General features: G+C 44.6%; 1 protein-coding gene across 4 annotated transcripts in view; it reads right to left on the reverse strand.

Moving 5' to 3' along the window:
- Positions 1–1,966: 1,966 nt before the first annotated feature.
- INTS4 (integrator complex subunit 4) overlaps positions 1,967–18,598 on the reverse strand; it is a gene marked incomplete at its 3' end in the record, with an annotated part of 39,444 nt that continues 22,812 nt past the window's right edge. For 2 of the 4 annotated variants that reach the window (XM_080374798.1, XM_080374797.1), the window contains exons 16-23: positions 16,484–16,577; positions 14,284–14,364; positions 11,839–11,969; positions 10,819–10,878; positions 8,341–8,500; positions 7,864–8,007; positions 6,976–7,096; positions 1,967–3,633 (exon numbers count right to left, since the gene is read on the reverse strand). In XM_080374798.1, the coding sequence (XP_080230924.1) occupies positions 3,440–3,633; positions 6,976–7,096; positions 7,864–8,007; positions 8,341–8,500; positions 10,819–10,878; positions 11,839–11,969; positions 14,284–14,364; positions 16,484–16,577 (985 nt within the window). Of the gene's footprint in view, positions 3,634–6,975; positions 7,097–7,863; positions 8,011–8,340; positions 8,501–10,818; positions 10,879–11,834; positions 11,970–14,283; positions 14,365–16,483; positions 16,578–18,598 lie in introns of those variants that run through there. The other 2 variants (XM_080374799.1, XM_080374800.1) reach the window with 2 other exon arrangements.

Below are 18,598 nucleotides of genomic sequence, written 5' to 3' on the forward strand. Positions count from 1 at the left end.
CAGCAGAATTAAAAGATGCAAATTATCTTTGTGCATGAGTGCAGCCCTTTGTTTTGCTTTTCATTCTGAGATCAATCATCTTTTAGGCTATTGCAGTACAGAAGTCCAACAATCCTCCAAAATTCAAGGACAACGGGTGAGCGGGTGGAGGCAATTCTGAGATGACACGAAGCCCTGGAGCTCCACAGAGCATGAACTCCAGTGTTTTTGAGAGCAGAAAAGCCTAAATGCCTCAAACCTGGGGATGGGATGGAAAAGTCAACATCTAGATTTTAAAAAATGGAAAAAAAAATAGATTACACAAATTTCCTTTCAGATTTCCCATATGTTGGAACATGGTGTGAAAATGCATCTTTTAAAGAGAAAGTAAGCTAAAATACACTGGAGATCAAGGTGTAAGCAGCTTTAAAAAAAAAACCAAAACAACAAACCACAACCGAAAAATAACAAAACAAAAGCAAACCTACTGAGTAGGAAGGGAAAGGGCAGCAGCAACAGAGTGGTAGCATGCTGCACAGAAAGACCTGCTACAACACAACGTATTTGTAAGGGATGTTTTACTAGGGCCTGTAGGGATAGGACATGGGGCAACTGTTTTGAATGGAAAGAGAGTGGGTTTAGATTGGACCCAAGGAAGAAATTCTTTACCATGAGAGTGGCCCAGGCTGCCCAGAGCAGCTGTGGGTGCCCCATCCCTGGCAGGGCTCAAGGCCAGGCTGGACGGGGCTGGGAGCAGCCTGGGCTGGGGGGAGGGGGCCCTGCCCTGGCAGGCGTGGGAGTGGGTGGTCTGGAAGGTCCCTTCCAACTCAGATTGTTCTGTGATTTTATGTTTGCAAGACTGCTTCAAAGTAGGAATCAGAGAAAAAACTACAGGATGACATCAAGAAAAGCCAACTATTGGAATAATTCCATTAGGAGACTGGGAACATTCACAGCAGTCTTACATTTACAAGTGGTTTTAGACATCTTGAAATCACAGATTAAGAACTTTTCTGTAGCCCTTCAAAGTCTGATTCTTGGTGGCAAGTGATCTTTGCCTGCTACGTCATATAAAGGAGCTCAAGCATAACACAAGGGGAGCAAAATAATATAAATTTGTTCCAGTGCAGCGCTCAAAGGAAGATGCCAATATTTTGATGCTGAAAGTGGGGGTGGGAATTCTGGCCAGAACAGAATAGCTGTTTGGTCATCTGTGGCCTGGGAACAAACAATAAATCACAACTCAAATACTAAGTTATGCTCAAATACTCAGAGCAGCCCAACTGCGCTGAGGAAAGGCAGAGCTGATGCCAGACAGCTGGCTCATGCCAGGCCCCGGGGGGGTTATCTGCAGGCCTGGGAGGAGCACAAAAGCTTGGCTGTGCTGCCCGTCGCCGAAATGGGCGGCAGGCAGGGCTGTGCCTATCACAGCATCAGTCGTGGCCAGGAGCAGAGGGACACCATGGACGTGAACGTCTTTATCGGGATGACAAAATGCAGAAATAGGGGTGAAATGTAAAATTGAAAGGGGCGGGGGGGGGGGGAAAGTCTGTAATGAGCTCACGCAACTCATCAATTATCTGCCCGGACACAGCTTCATAATAAGAGATGTCCGTCAACCCTGTCCACTGGGAACTGCACCGAGGATGCCAAAGAGGAATCGGAGGGTAACAGCTCGGCTGTTACACGTGCAAGAAGTTTTCAACGCAGTGCCCTAAAGGTGAAATACCAAAAAACACCTTTGTAAGAGCAGCTGCACTAAGAAAGGATATTTAATTCAAGAATAACTAAAGCAGCTAAATAGTTTTATGGTTATGAGTCTTTGACTCACAACATGTCGGTGCTAAAATATTTTTAAGTAATTAAAATAGTCACAAAACCCCAAAATATAAATAATTTTAAAAGTCACAAAAAACTTGCAGTAATCCCTTCTTAGCCTAGGACTGCACAGGCACACATGTTCACTCATGAAATACAGGAAGCAAAATTAGCACAAGTTTTCCAATTTTATTGTAGGAAAGCACACGAGGGGTTATTATTTACGTTGATCTCTGTACAACTGGAAAATATTTCTTTCACTGCTTCATTTACTTGCTAAAAATACACCTTTTTTAACAATTGCTTGATGGACACAGGTAACGCTTGGCTGCTGCACTGTAAAGTTTCTCACATTAGGTGCTCCTAGAAAATCCTACCAAAGGATTGCCACAAATTGTAGGAAGTTCCTCAGTCCGCTGAAGCCTTGCATACAGGAGCAATGCACAGGCATTTTACAACAGGAATGCCGAAGGATCTCATTTTTAGAAAGTTCTTGTCCCTCCGTATTCCCTGCGTACCTCCTTAGGGGAACACGGACAAGCTGCCTGACTTCTGCTTAATCAAGAGCATCTTTGGCTACTTCAGCTGATCAGAAATGAGTTCCGACTGCCAAAACTGCTGCCGAACCGGAACACTGAACAGATTTTCTCATCCCAGTAAGATTGGTTCAGGCCAAGATCCCCACACAGAAACAGATTCCCTAAAACTCTGTGGGATGGAGTTAGTAATTTTCCAACCCATGGTATTTAATCGCATTGTTCATAAAGACATACAAATGTGCAACCCAAAGAGTTGGATCACAATTCAGAAATTAATATGTTTGACTCCATTTTACGTAAACAAAAGTAGTAACGTACTGTTTTGTGGCTGTAACTCAATTAAACTCCATGTCCTGCTAACTGAAGTTCTGCTGCTTGCACCAGCAGTTCCTCCTCTCCCCACACTGCAACACGAACAACCTGTGCCCTCCCCAGAATTACTAGCTTCAGTACAGCTGTAGAGGATGTAAAATATAAAATAGCTCAGGATTTAGCCTACGGCAATTGGCAATTTCACTTTGAGGTGCAGTTCCTACACAAGAAAAGCACTTTAGAATATTTTCTTTTTTTACTAAGAATTTAAGTATCAATGCACAAATGCAAGTTTTCAACACTCAAAACCAATAAACCCCCAAACCCCACAACAAACCCACCCCAACAAACCCCCGAACTCCTCAGCTTTGTTTCAGAGTACTGTAAAAAAAATGTTGATTTATGTGCCTAAGCATTTACATAGTAAATACCTTAGTAAATACCTAGCAGAAAACCTAGAGGCCTTGAAAAGAAACTTTTGATTAAAAACTGAAGATACAGCCCAATGAAATTATGAGAATGCTGACTAAGAGCTGTCTTGATCTTGTTGATTCAATATAGAATCACATGCATTTTCTGGAAACTACTCTCAGTTGGCTGAATAACTCCTGTATTGGTCTTTCTGCTTCTTAAGAGCAGACCAATGGCTCTTCAGCAGCTTTATTTCTATGGCTGACTTTCTTTTATGCAAGTGTGAAAGTGTTTTGGTTTGGTTCACTACCTTGGAACACAGCATATTGCTTTCACATAACACAACGACCCCATAAATACATTTCTTTTAGCGACAGCCTTCACCGTCTGGCAGGTTTGGGCATTATATAAACTTTGACAGGTTTGCTGAGGGGTATGGTCCCTTCTATGCCGTTTTCAGATTGTGGGAGAGCCTCCAAGCTCTCGCTCCAGGTAGATTTTGGAATTTTAGCAGATGCCTTGCTCCTGTTGGAATTGTAAGCCAGCAGCAACCGCACTTCAATCTGACATGGCTCTGCAGAGAAAAAAACCCAAACAATAACCGAAATGTGACTGGGATCACACAGCGAACAACCAATACTGAATGAAATTTTCTCTCACATATGCTGGGTAAAATACAGAGCCACTCTTGGCTAACCAGAATCCAACGTGGTATCTGAAAATTCAACTTTTTCATTACATTCAGCACAGCAGAATTAAATATGGTTTTAGGGTTCCGTCCCGCCCTTGTTATCACTTAAAATGAGAATCTCAACGACTAACTTACAAATAGCAACTTTCAAAAATAACTGTTAAAAGTAAATGCAACCAAATAGTAATAAAATCATAAAACCGCCACAGAACTAGCAGGCCTTGCTCCATTTACGGCAAAATTACGTAGATCCAGATGACGTCTGGCAAGACTCACAGCGCAGCGGATTGCTTGAAGACTCTTCTGCTGGAGGATTTTACACTGCTAGACAGCCTTGTCCCCTCTCTCACCACCACAGCAGCTATATCCCAATACTGTCCGCAAGATCATAGGATCACAGAACAGTTTGTGTGGAAGAGAGCTGTACAGACCACCCAGTCCCACCCCCCGCCAGGGGCAGGGCCCCCTCCCCCCAGCCCAGGCTGCTCCCAGCCCCGTCCAGCCTGGCCTTGAGCCCTGCCAGGGATGGGGCACCCACAGCTGCTCTGGGCAGCCTGGGCCAGCGCCTCGCCGCCCTCACGGGGAAGGGTTTCTTCCTCACGTCCAACCGAAATCTCCCCTCTCTCAGCTTCAAGCCATTCCCCCCTGTCCCACCGCTCCCTGCCCTTGCCCAAAGCCCCTCCCCAGCTTTCCTGTCGGCCCCTCCAGGCACTGGGAGCTGCTCTAAGGTCTCCCCGGAGCCTTCTCCTCCCCAGGCTGCACAGCCCCAGCTCTCCCAGCCTGTCCCCACAGCAGAGGGGCTCCAGCCCTCTGACCAGCTCCGTGGCCTCCGACGGGCCCGCCCCAACAGGTCCGTGTCCTTCTGATGCTGAGGACCCCCGAGCTGGACGCAGCGCTGTGGGGGGGTCTCAGCAGAGGGGAGCAGAGGGGCAGAGCCCCCTCCCTCGCCCTGCTGGCCACGCTGCTGGGGATGCAGCCCAGGGCACGGGTGGCTTTCTGGGTGTGAGCACACATCGCTCAGTCATGTTGAGCTTTTCATCCACCAGCACCCCCAAGTCCTTCTCCTCAGGGCTGCTCTCAATCCCTTCTCCGCCCAGCCTGTGTTTGCTACTGGACATGACTCCAACCCACGTGCAGGACCTTGCACTTGGCCTTGTTGAACTTCATGAGGTTTACACTGGCCCACTCCTGAAGCCTGCCAAGGTCCCTCCAGGTGGCATCCTGTCCCAGGTGTGTCAGCTGCACCGCTCAGCTTGGGGTTATCAGCAAACTCGCTGAAGATGCGCTTGATCCCAGCGTCCATGTTGCCAACAAAGATGCTGAACAGTGATGATGATTTCACTTCATTCTTCTCCCAGTGATCGTAACAAAAATGGGCTTTCGGTCTATACAGTATGACTCTGAGCAGCATGCTGGACTATATCCCCATCAAAATTTTCCTTTCTAGACTGAAAACCACAATTCCTTTAGGCTTTCCCTATGGACTTGTACTGGTTTTGGCTGGGATACAGTTAATTTTCCTTCCCAGTAGCTCACATGGTGCTATGTTTTGGATTTGTGACCGAAATGGTGTTGATAACTCTTTAGCTACTGCTGAACAGTGCAGTATTCATGAGTTTTCTCACTTTTGCCCTTCTGATTCTCTTCCCCATCATCCCACCGGGGGCAGGGGGCAGCCACCAGGTGCTGTGTGGGGCTTAACTGTACACGAGGGTTAACCCACAGCAGAACCACATTACTGACACCTAAATGAAACCCACCTCATTTTAAGATGCAACGCCCAGGACTGCAGCAGTTCTCCAGCTGAGATGTCATCAGCACCAGACAGAACACAAGAAATAACCTTTTCCCACAGCCATCCCACAGCTCAGCTAACACCTCCCCGAGACTCACCTGCTTGCCATCCTGTCAACCCTTATTTGTAGCCTGCAGTCACCCCTACTGCTCGTGACATACACCTCTCGGTGAAGCTGTGCTTTGCGTTTGGGCATTCTCCTCCCTAAGCACACACTTGTTACTGGTCTTCAGTAAGTTCCATTGTCTTGAATTAAGGCGATTTCTCTACTTTCAATTCTGACCCTGTTTCCTGAACCCCTCCCAGCTCAGTGTTCTCCCCACGTTTTATATGCCTAAGTGCCAATTTCAAAGTTAATAGCTAAAATAATGGCTAGGGGAGGCACCAGGATGGGCCACGCTTAAAAACACCCTCCCAGTGAATGCTGTGGAAGCAGAAATAAGAACTTGATTCAGCTCTCTCTGGTACAGGATCAACCTTTAAATCCAGACACTTCCAGGTGTAGAAACAACACCGTTTTTTCTTCTCCAAAACAAAACAAAGATAGTGGGATGAACATGTACACCATGGAAGCAGTAAATAAAAAGGAATACGTGAAAGAACATGGTGCTAAACAAAAATCTGTTGGTTAAAAAAAAATAAATCATTAAATCCTATTAATAAACTGCTCAGAAGAAAACCCCACACTTTTGAATAAACATGAAGGGATTAAAAGAAAACAGGACAAAGGGAGCTGCGAACAAATACTCTCCGCTTTTGTTGTTTGAAGCCCGCAAACCAATTACTGAAGCGCCTTCATGGGGGAAGTGTGAAAGCCAACCGAGCCGGAATGGGGACGGTGGAGCTGCCTATTTCATCAGAGCTAAATGGTGGGGTTTTGGGGTGTTAAAAAGGTGAAAGTTTAATCAGCAGTGAAACTGTACTGTCGAGTACACACAGTTCCAAAGGTTCTCTGCCACGCTCAAATACCTGTCAGATCTAAACCAGTGAGTTACAATGAGTCAGTTTACCCGGACTCCTTGCCATTAAAAGAGGATGCAGATCTGACTCCTACAACTGATACCGCTCTGCACGGAAAGGGGTGAGCTCACCTTGTGTACATGCTCCTGCGCAAAGGCTCCCAGCGCTGGGAGACTGCAGGTGCAGCCCCCAGCACGTAGCAAGCACCATGAGAGCAGCCCCCCTAGAGCCCTGTGCAGCAGCACTGCCCTGTCACCCAGGGAGCGATGTATGTGCTCAGAGGCTGCAAGAACAGAAACCTGAGCAACACAGCAGGCAGCATCAACAGCTGTAGACTCCAGGATCCTCCAAGCCCCCAAGACGGTGGGCACATAGCTCTCATGTGCAGGAGACTGGGATGAAGGAAGACACATTCTTATCTTAGAAAAGTGCAGCAACACAATCACGTAAATCTGTATCATTAATGTTACCTGTCCAGGCTGTGTGCGAGAGGTAAACCTGAGTTATCAGTCTGTGCCTTCCAGGACCAGGATTTCGAAAGTCAGCTGGTTTAGGATGGATTAGCTGTGCTTGTCCATCTGGATACAATACCTGGAGGGGTGGGGGTAGAGAAATAAAAAAAATAAGAAAAAAAAAAAAAAAAAAAAAAAAAAGAGAGATGAAACAACTGAATGACAACTGGACAGGGGATTTTCACAGCGTGCATTACTTTGGTGTTTTCTGTTTGAGTTTGGAAGGCAAGGGGGTGTGCTTTATCATGAAGCCAGGAGTCTGGTTGCCCTGGATGTAATGGCCACACACTGGCCAATCAGACCCACAGCACAGGTGGAAAAAAAAATACATCAGCTTCTTTCTCTGCATTGTAAACAGAGATTTTAATTCCTTTGTTATGCTGTGAATTTGCATATTTTACTTGGCATCACACCCCACCTACCTCCGGAGCTGCATTTGAAACCAGTATTTCAGCAGCAGGAAGAAATTTTAAGTTGTAATTACAGAGAGCAGAGAGCCTGCATACTTCTGTACCATTCAGAACAGCTTCTTTTGCTCCTCTTTCTCCCACTACTCAAGCTGGAAGTTCACGAGCGTTTATTTATGCTCATGTCCATAATGTGCTGAGTGCATGTGGAAGCACCATGTGGAGCACAGAATGGCACCGCAGTACTCAAAGCCTCAGGAACTGCACACAAGTCAACTCAGCGCACAACATACAACCCAGTTTCCGAATGTTTGGTCATAAAAGACAGAAATCCAACACTGTTACTAATAGAGTGTATAATTATTTGCAATTTAGAAGTATTGACAACCTTAACCCTAAGATGCAATTTTGTTTGCATCGATATCAAGTGACTGCTTACCTGAACTTTAACGGTTCCCTGGGGATCCTGCACATGTTCCAGGGTTGCATCAACATCCAGTGCCACTACCAACCCCGATGTAAACCTCAGCGGATTATCAGATTCACCGGTAGGCTCAATGATATTCGCAGTAGCTCTATGGAGCTACTAGGGGCAAAGTAGTTGGCAAAAATAAGGAGGTGGGGGGAGGAGGAAAAGAAAAAAAAAAACAAACAAACCACACAATCATTTCTGTTCTTAATGAAGAAGTTGTACATGAACTTTGGATTCTTTTAAATACTACCAGGAATTATTAAGTTGTCTGTATTTTTAGCAGTAGTCCTGGGGATGTTAGGTAAGAAGAAAGCCTTTGAAAGAATAACACTTGTGACTGACCAAGAACCCGAATTCTAAAAGCTTCATGGTGTATTAGGATCTAGTCAGATGCTAAGACAGTCTGCAAGAATATTGCATTTTAGTTCTCTGAGTTAAGCTGACCTGCTCTGGAAGAGGAAGGTGGAGGAAGGTACTTTGTCGCAGAGTTGTCTGAAGAATCTTGACCACTTCCGAAGGCTTGGATGTCACAAGTCTGGGCATTAAGTCCAGCAATTTATCTACAAGACTCCCTTGCATATGTGGGAGCTCAGAGATGAAACATCTGTGTTAAGAATAAATCAAAAATCATATACTTTTTTCAACATTTTCAACAGCATTGCTATTTTCAGCCAAACCACTTAATCTTTGTATTTAATTATAACAACAGAGTTAGATATGTAGATTCCTCTTCTGATGCACGTCTCGTACATAAGATAAAGATTATTTTGGCTAGTGATGTTGGGACCATACCTTGTGCTCAAACTGACAATATCAAGGGCTATGCAGATCTCACTTTTTAGGTCCTTCATCAATACAAAGCCTAGTGGGCAAAGGAAACTAGATCCACAAAAAAGGAGGTAGAAATGTTGAGGTGCCCATCAACAACACGTTCATGAGAAGCAGATATTGTAGGGATTCATCCGCGCAGATCGCACGTGCAGCTGTAATGCGACACAGATAGGAAGAGCGCTAACTGAATGAGACCACGAGCAATCCCAGTACTCCACGCTCATCTCGATGTCACAAAGCACCAGCTGAATGAAAGAGCCGTTCCTACAACAGCTGCCTCGCAGACTTTTGAAACTGGTACTTCTCGGGGAAGACATGCATATGCCTAATTCTTTATGCAGTGCACTTTCATCTGGTGAACTAAATAGTTGACAGGATCTAACACATCCACACGCCCAATATGTGAGTTGCCTGACCTTCTGCTGCAGCAAAGTTTCCAGAATGTTGGGGTTTTTTTTCTACCAATATTTATGACAGTATTAATTACTACAGCTGAGGAGTGAAATTTTAACAGTAAACTAGAATTGGTAAGACAAAAAAAAAAAACCCAAACAACTCAAAACTACCTAGTTCTTGAGGTCAAGAACAGAGAATAGAATCCACTCTATAGCTTGGGACAACAGCTCTCACAAGACCATTTGGTATTTCTTGTTCTTTGTATAGAAGTAAAATTGAGCTACTACCCTACATCCCTGCGTGCAGAAGATGTTTTGTTAGACTGAGTCATTGGTGGTTTATCTGTTATTATCAGCAACTGTGTTGTTATCCTGCGGTATTTAGCAGTTTTGTAAGCCTAGTAAATACTCCTGCAATTGTCCAGGGAGGAGGGGGGGGGCGGGGGGAGCACCATTTCTGTAGGGGAACCACCTCTCCAACAAAGGGCTCCCCTCCCCACTTTTCAAGTCCGGTGTTGCGCTGTATCTTCACCAACAGCTGAGTCTATAAAGCCTAGACAGGAATACCAGGCATGCCCAAAGCAGCTTCAGCTCCTCCAGAAGTGAGATTTTTTTTCACGATCCTGGTGGTGCTCTACAGGACCTCAGAACCAATAAATGGAAACCTCTTCCACCAGCTGGGCAAGGGTGGAAAAAAAATACCATACTCTCCTCTGAACAGGCTACGAGGGCCACGCAGGGATACACAACCTCATGTTCCTATAACTGCCACTACACAGACTACAAAGACAACAACTTTCAACTGCTCTGTCATAGGATGCAGCTAAAATCAGGCACGCTGAGGCTGCCCAACTTAGACACTGGGATTTTACACGTCTGACCATTTACAGGGGACATCACAGCTAAATGACAAGATCTACCACCACCCAGATTCCCTTTTGCAGAATTCATCACCGTGTATAGGAGTTAAATTGCTGAGAAATACCGATGAGTTTTGTTGGTCCCGAGACTCAGTGCAAGGAAAAGATACAAAGCAAAGGAACAGTTTATTCACTACTAGCAAATGAGCTAAACATTACGGAATGGGTAGATTTGGTTCCCTCTTCTCATCACGTAACCAGCCACAAATGCCAAGCATACAGACCACGAAGAAACTGGAATTTAATCAAAACCAGAGATGGAATTCTGCTCCGCCATCTCTAGATACCTGTATCTCTGGCCTAGCTATCCAACTCCCTCCTGAGACAATGGAAAAAAACCTGGGCATCCCTCATCTGACTTATTTTAGACATCCAGATTAGGAGAAAATGAAAGAAATACCTCTCCAGTGAGAGGAAAGTTGGGTGAGTGCTTCAGCAGCAGTGGTCTTACAAAGCAAGTATCAACACCTGGGTGAGATGACTCCAACCCTGAGCATACAGACTGTTCACTCACTCATTTACAATTTAGAAATTTGGGATAAAGGGACAGGAAATTCCCTTTTTTGTCATATTCCTAGGAAAGCTCTTCCACTGATCCCACAGTTAGAAAGGAGTTTACTTCTCGCTTTACCATTATCTCATGGTAGCAGTCCCCGATGTATGACAGCAACAGGGGAAGGGAGATGTGAAGAGGTGAAAAACAAATGGAATATTCCCCGATGACAATGGTCAGGGGACTTTCTAACATAAAGTGAAGAAGCAATGGAATTTCTCACCTCTGAAAGGAATCCACTTCTTGTAGGAATTTTTCACACATCCCAAAAAGGGGTTCCACTCTGTAACGAAGATAACATTCCTTGTTCTAGTTTTAAATAAAGAAAACTGTCTGTAAGGCTATAAGCATTCAGGTGTTTTGGAATCCAGTTCAAGCTCCTAAAAACTACAAGATCTTACAATTTTGAGGCCATAAAGATGTTCCCCGCAAGAGAAAAAAAAATTAATTGCCATCTCCCTCCCCACATTCATATCCCCCTCCCACAAAAATTCATTTGCATAAGGCATAAAATTAAGGTCACAAAGCCACTATTTGAAAACATTACCTCTCCACCTACAAAACAAGAGGTTAAAAGGCAAAGATATCATGGACCTCTAATGGCAACACAGTAAATTGATGGCAACAAACTCAGAGCAAAAGCAAACAAGTTAGGATACTAACCTTTGCTCTAATCCCACCAAACGGAGTTCTAATTCTACAGCCATCCAAACCCGTGTGTAACTTCACTGGCCTCAGCAGCCAAAACAAACCACCCAGAGCCTCTCACATTGCCCAAGCCAGGCAAACACACGAGCGTTTTGAGTCTGAAGTCACACAAATGTCAGTTGCAGATCCATCAAAAAGACAACTCTTTTCTGATGCTAAAAAATCAGCAACTAATACTTAATGAGGCAAACATGATTAGCGTGCTCTTTGATACATGACTGTTCCTCACTTCAACAGGTTCCAAATATCAACTCTACAACATTTTAATCCTATTTGTACGTTTATAGCTGAGAGAACTCACCTCCCAAAACACATCTTCCCAATAATTCTGTCATTAGATTTAGTGCTGCGGCACTATACAGCTACCCCAAAGGCAAAAGGCGGCTCTGCGTTCTGAACTGCTTTAGCAAATGGTTACTGGCATGCCGCGATCTTTTGTGCGTCTAATTGCTCCTTGCTGTTTATTTAAGCCAAGCTTAAGGAAAACTAAGCTTATAGGTAAGACTAAGAAGATCCTCCACCAGGTCATCCTTACCCTCTAGTGGTACGCGCAGTCACTATAAGCTGTAACGCCTTCGCCTGCAGTCTCATGTGGTGAATAATGACCACTTGCCTGCTCTCCACTCCGTTGTACATGAACTCCATTTTGTAAGTTTCTTCCATGATCTGTCAGATAGACACCACAGGGGTGAGGAACCATCAGACTCCGTTAAAACGCTTCCACAAACACGATCGCAAGATTCCGGGATTTTTCCTCACACTGAGGAACACATTAATCCACAAGTCTCATTCTTTTGGTGAAATTCTTCATGGCACAAAGCGACACTTAATACCAAAAGGTTATCTTGGCTGTATTAAAGAAATAATTCACGAAACCTGGCCTGAAATCAAGCCCTCCCTCCACTGGCAGTCTATCTTTTGACACTGCATTTTAAATTTCCAGGGGCAGGGCGCTCGCTGGCTCCCACTCTCTGCTCTGGAATACAAAAGGTGAGCAGCACAACAGAGCAGCCTCAGGGGTCCCGCTCAGGTTTACAGTTTTGGAGCTAGATTTGACAAGTTCTCTTGAACACAACTTTACAATCAACAATACTTCACGTACTGCAGCTGATGATGGGAACTATCGTATGATAAGTATTGTTCTGGGTTATTTTAGATACACGGTTAAAAGCACAGACAGGATGACACTGCACGGTTTTGCTCACCGTACTTTTTCTGTCAAATAGATGGGCTTAAGTAGACGAGAGAAGTGCTCAAATTAATACAGTCTAGTTCAAGATGACTGTATAGAAGCCACGAACTTGCAAATTGTTTAATAGGAAATATTCCCTCACCTTGCATTGACGGGAAGTGATCCACATTCACAATCACAACAGATAAAACCTCCCAGGGGGTTCACGTGCTACTGAGAAGGGCACCCAAGACAGACAGTTCAATTAGGGAAGATTTAAAAAGCTGATAGGCTTTTGTTTCTACTCACCCCTGGGGACAACTGTCAACAGCATAGAAGGTTTTGATGCGTAGCAGTACCTGCCTCTTATTACATCTTAATTAACTGAAGACTCAACATGTCAGCAGAGTTTCCCAGCAGATCCATGAACCTGCTTTTACCTTAGACTCATTCCCAGATTATTTAATAGCTTGCTTTCTCCTTTACCTTTTCTTAGGGATTAGCTTCAGTTTTTCCAGGTTCCAATCATTTTTACATCACAGAATCAGAATAACTCAGGTTGGGTACGACCTCCAGAGGTCATCCAGCCTGGTCCCCTGCTCAGAGCAGCTCTAATTAGATCCAGTTACTCAGGGCCACATCAAGTTGTGAACACTTCCAAGGACGGAGAGATTCCCCCCACCGCTCTGGGCAACCCGTTACAGTATTTAACCACCCTGACGGTAAATTTTCCCCCTTTATATCTAATCACAATTTCTCATATTCTGATCCGTGCCCACTGCCTCTTGTCCAGAGCAGTCTGGCTCTGTCTCATCTGTATCCTATGATGAGGCAATGGAAGACAGCAGTAAATCCACTCTGAAGCCTGCTCTTCTCCAGGCTGGACAAGCCCAGTTACCTCAGCCTCTCCTTGCAGGGAATGTGCTCCAGCCCCTGACCACCTCGGTGGCCCTCTGCTGAACTTCCCCCAGATCATCAGCATCATCCTTCCACTGGGGAGGCCAAAACACAACACAGCCCTCCAGATGTATCTCCTCAGGGCTGAATAAAGGGGAAGGATCACCTCCCCAGACCCGATGGCTACACTCTTACTAGGACAGTCCAGGGTGCCACTGGTCTTTGCGGACAACACATTGAACATGAAGCCACCAGGTTCCCCATGCCAAACACCGTGAGATTGCTATCACCCCAACTCCCCAGCCCAGCCAACCCACCCTGAAGAGCAGCCATTGCCTTCCAGCACATCAGCTGGCTCCTTGATTCGGAGAAGCCTTATCAGCCAACTCCTTCAGCCAGAATCCTGCCAGTTTGGTGAAAAGGAAACAGCACGAGACTGTGCCAAAGGCTTTGCTAAAGTCACAAGATGTGACATCCACTGCCCTCCCCTTGTTCGCAGCACCAGTCTCCCCATTGTGGAGAGCAATGATGCTTGTGAGGCATAAATTCGCCCTTGGGAAACGGATTCTGGCTGTTCCTAACCACCTTGTTGACCTTCACTGCTTTAGAAAGAGCTTTTAGGAGGATTTGGTCCATAACCTGCCCCAGAAACGAGGTGAGGACAAGCAGCCCAGTTTTCTGGATCTTCTTGCTCCTCCGGAAGATGTTTGCCTTTTTACAGTTGTTATGAACCTCTCTCGCTCACCACTCATCTTTTGAAGACAAGAAAAATTACTCCACTTTGGGGGGACTAAGATTTACTTGGACAGAGTATGGCAGTGGAAGGTCAGAAGTGTATTATTGTGGCATGGCCGAGGAAGGGCTCGTATCTGAGGACTTGCCTCCACGCAGACCCAGACGCTTCCACCTCACCTGTTTTGCCGCAGCAGAGGCTAACGCGTTCTGTTTCAGGTACAGAGGAGCTGCCACGTTCCACAGCTTCTCCTGCAAGGCCTACAGGAGAAAACCATGAAATGGTGATAAATACCCAGCTCAGTTTAAACCTTGTAACGCTGCGCTCCATGGGCTTGGGAGCAGGGAAGACGTCCCATCTCTCAGCTGTACACCCACAGGTTGACTGAAAAAGCAGGCCAAAGGTTTCTTTTGTGCTTTTAAATACAACAGGGGGAACTAAGGCCTCCAAAACATGTACGGTTCTATAAACCCACAGAGATACCTACACAACTAGAAAATATAAATCAGAAGTTGAGAATAATATTAACAAAGCTATGGGTTAGAGGCTGGCTGAGCCAAAGACATTGTACTTTTTAAGGAGAACTTTACACAGAATGCAGTCGCTTATAAAAACAATAACTCACTGCTTTATCACCTCCCTGAGACCAAGATCAGGGCAATCTCAAATTGCAGGCAAAAAGCAGAAACAATAACAACTGTCCCCAGAAACACACCCACATAATCATATTTCTGAACTTTGCTGATGACAGCCTCCACTCCACCAAGGATCTCGGAGTTGCTATGAATACCGAGTGTAAAGCATCTACTGATACTTGCGTTAACAAAAAACCACAAAAACCAAAAATCACAGCGCCCAACCACACCCCATTTGCTTTGTGTGTAAAAAAATTAAGAAAGCTTGACTGGATGAGTTATATCACTGCCTCCTTTTTTAAGCTGCCTGACCTTAGATACAGCTACACACAAAGCTGGCTGTAGCCAAAGCTCAGGAACATACAGACTATATCCTCCACTTCAGCTGGTCCCAGAATCCCCGTTAACTACCCCTAAAAGCATAGGGTATGTACATCCTTTAAAAGTTTGGAACCTTTTGAGCCTCAAGAGGCTGGGAAATGAAGATACTTCACACTCCCCATCCCCCCACCAACAGCTTCTTTCTGTGGGGAAAGAAGCAATTGAAAAAAAAAAAACGTACTGAAAAGGGCTGCTCTGACATTCGGGTTCTCTCTACCACATCAGAATATCTAATTGTATGATATTACAAGTTACTTTTCATTTCAGCCACATTACTGACTCCTCTGCATCACCGATATATGGACTATTCTACAGCTTGAGCCAAGAACGGCTGATGCAGCTTTTACGTCCTTCAGCCAGACAGAGCGCTCCTCTTTGCCAGATAAACCATCTGGTTCATGCCAGCCAAACCCTGGAGAAGGGCAACAAAGCCACCTCCAAATGCTGATCCTCAGCCTGGACAGGACATTTCACTTTGGCAAAAGTTTGGATTGAGCTAGGATGGTACTGAACTGTAACACCGCTCAACTAAAATACCTTCTCTGGGTGATAAATGTGTTCCAAGGAGTTAAGGGCTGCCATGAGATATGCCAACCAGCAGCTACACCTTTAGGAAAGAAACTGAAATTCCTTCCTGGTTTTACATAACAAAGCTTTTATTGAGTCCCTTCTGGAAACCTGTTTGTTGCTTGCTTTAGTTCTTGCTATACATGTGTATAATTTACATTCAAAGACCTAAAGAATGCCAGGAGACAAATACTACGCAGGCAGAAGTGAAGCAAAAAATTAGTTCCTGTTTACAGCAAGAAGCTGACTTTGAAAAGGTTTGCTGCCGTGGTGTCAAAGCAACCACTTCATCTTCTAATACCAAACAGACAGATCATTATAGCACTGTAAAAGAAAGCACGACTGATGTTTTGCTCAATCAAGTCTAAAGGATTCCTTTGACGCTGGTGCCAAAAAAAGCTGTCTACAAAACATCATCTATAAAAACCCCACTTCCAGCAGCAGTTTAGCAAAACTCATTCCAGTGGCCACTAGCAGAGAAAAGTTACTCTCGTAACATAAAAGGCTACAGAGCAGTTGCCTCCATTGTGATTTCTGTCAGAAAATAATCTGCACTGGTAATCAACAGAAGCCTTATTACAACAGCAGAGATCTGCACTGGCGTGCTCATTGGCAAAGTTACTGCATAAATTATTGGCCACAGGAGGGAAGCAGGATTATCAGAAACCCATGGAACCTACACTTTCATCATACGTCAGTTTTCAGCATGAACATCACAACATGAAAGGGCAGCACCACTGCAACGGACGGGGGGCATTTTTGAAGAACAGCCCAAAAACCCCAGATGAAGTCAAACCTTGATGAGGAGCAGCTGACACTGAAGGTAAGTTGCAGTGAAATCTGCCATCCCTGCCAGTTCTGACTGCAGTTCTCCAAGCCTCTGAAGATCACTGAAGCATGTGGGGAGGGAAAAAAAAAGAAAGAAAAAAAGAAAGAAAAAAGAAAAAAACAATGTTGAGACAGCAAGCAGGTTAACCTAAATGCACTCAGAATGCAGCAACAGTGAAGCCAGTTATTCCTGCATCTTGCTTTTCTTATCCTTAGAATAAGCACCAGAAACAGTAGCAAAACACACGCTACAAAACAGTTTGCACCTTGGGACTTGGCATGTCCTTTCTTCCCGGAGGCTGACACAAGCACAGCCAGTGGAAGCAGTAAGTCTGTCAACCCGCATTACTCTGCAGCCCTATGGGAACCATACAGCGTAGCAGTTCCAGATTTAACTTAAAACACTCCAGACTTCTACAGCAGCTAACGACCCATTTGCGTTACACTGCTGGGAAACCTAACTATTCACGTTGGCTAAGAAAGGTTGTTTGGAACACGTCAGGCTCATGTAACAAAGCACGTTTGAAATATAGCTGCCTTTTTAAACTAAGCTGAAATCTGATGTACTGATATTTACCCAGCTAGCTGTTGCGTGTTGTCTGGTGTAAGTATTTCTTGTAAATCATACAGCAATAGAAGTAGCTTTTAAGTTGATAGCAAAAAAAACGACAGTTCATTGAACGCAAAAAGGTTTCAGTCCTCTACTCTCAGACATGTTTTAAAATCAAAACTGTGGATTAAGAAAACAAACCTCATTTTTTGTTATAAAACTGAAAACAGATTGGATGATGTGGATTCAACACGTCTCTGTTCTTCTCCGCATTTTGCTTTGATCCAAAGTGTACTAAAATTGTCACTCTAATTCCATACTTCCTACTGTATTATTAAAAAGAACATTTTTTTTTCTTCAGATGACCCTTTCCTTTTCCTTATTTTACATTTATCTTTGTATTTATGATGCAATTCTGAAACTTTGGCCCTGCAAAACCAGAAGGTTGCTGAGCACTGAGACATTAAAAAAACCCACGAGGTATCTGTATAATTTGCAGCCAAAGAAAATCTCTCCTAAGCAGAGGGGCTGTGCCTTCCTTCAATGCAACAACAGGAGAGCCAGCCCCAGCCTTACACAGTGACTCCATTTCATCTTTTCCCAGAGAGCAGAAAAGACTCCTGGGTGCTCAATTCCCATGTCATACTTAATGCATCACAACATGCTAATGGGAAACAGGATGTCATCTCTCAGCTAACAGCTAGGCAGATATTCCATTTTCAAGTCTTCTACGGTTCCCGATTCCACTAATTCTATTTCCTTACAAATCTTAAACAGATTTCAACATCCCTGCAAGACAAAAAAAAGAAAAGAAAAAAAAAAAAGAAAAAAAAATCCTGTTGTATAGATGGAGAAACTAAACTACAAAGACTGATTTGCTAAAAAGCCTGTCTTACAGTTTCAACCACAGAGCCTGGGGGATGAGCGTCAGTCTTCAGCACGGTTAGAAATTTAAGCCCCAAGCAGACACCAGCTCCACAAGGTTTGTGTTACTCCCCCTGATGACAGTAATGACAAAGGAGGAGGGCGTTATGTCCCACCAGACTCCGTTGCAGCGAGCTGCTTCTACCCCTTTCCTCTCAGCAACCAAATTGTTGGCGCAGGAAACCCTTGTCCTCTGCAAAATAACCTTTAATACTTTGGGGTTTGCATTAAATCCTCCCTTCTCTTAAGGGTGGAAAACAACAGCTGCTTTAGTATGGTTCCTGGGTGGTGATCCCAACGGGAAAAAAGCCCAGCCAATAATTTCCACCAACTCCAAAGCACTATTGTGCTTTACTGCATATCAGTTACACACCCAGCCATCTCCAACACTATTCCTGCACTCCAAATCGAAAACATTCACGGCCTGCAAGGTTTCCAGACCTTCATTATACCTTTAAGATTCTGGATGCTCTGCCAAGAGATTACCTGTTTCACGCATTTAGTGCATTAAATGCTGTGAGACCATGGTTTAGACTGCATGTAGTAGCTTCAAAACAGCTGAAGACAAACCATATAGTTTTCACAGCTGGGTTTGCAGTGAGGAGCACA

Source organism: Falco punctatus (genome assembly GCF_963210335.1).
Source record: "Falco punctatus genome assembly, chromosome: 2".
NCBI classification, from domain to species: domain Eukaryota; kingdom Metazoa; phylum Chordata; class Aves; order Falconiformes; family Falconidae; genus Falco; species Falco punctatus.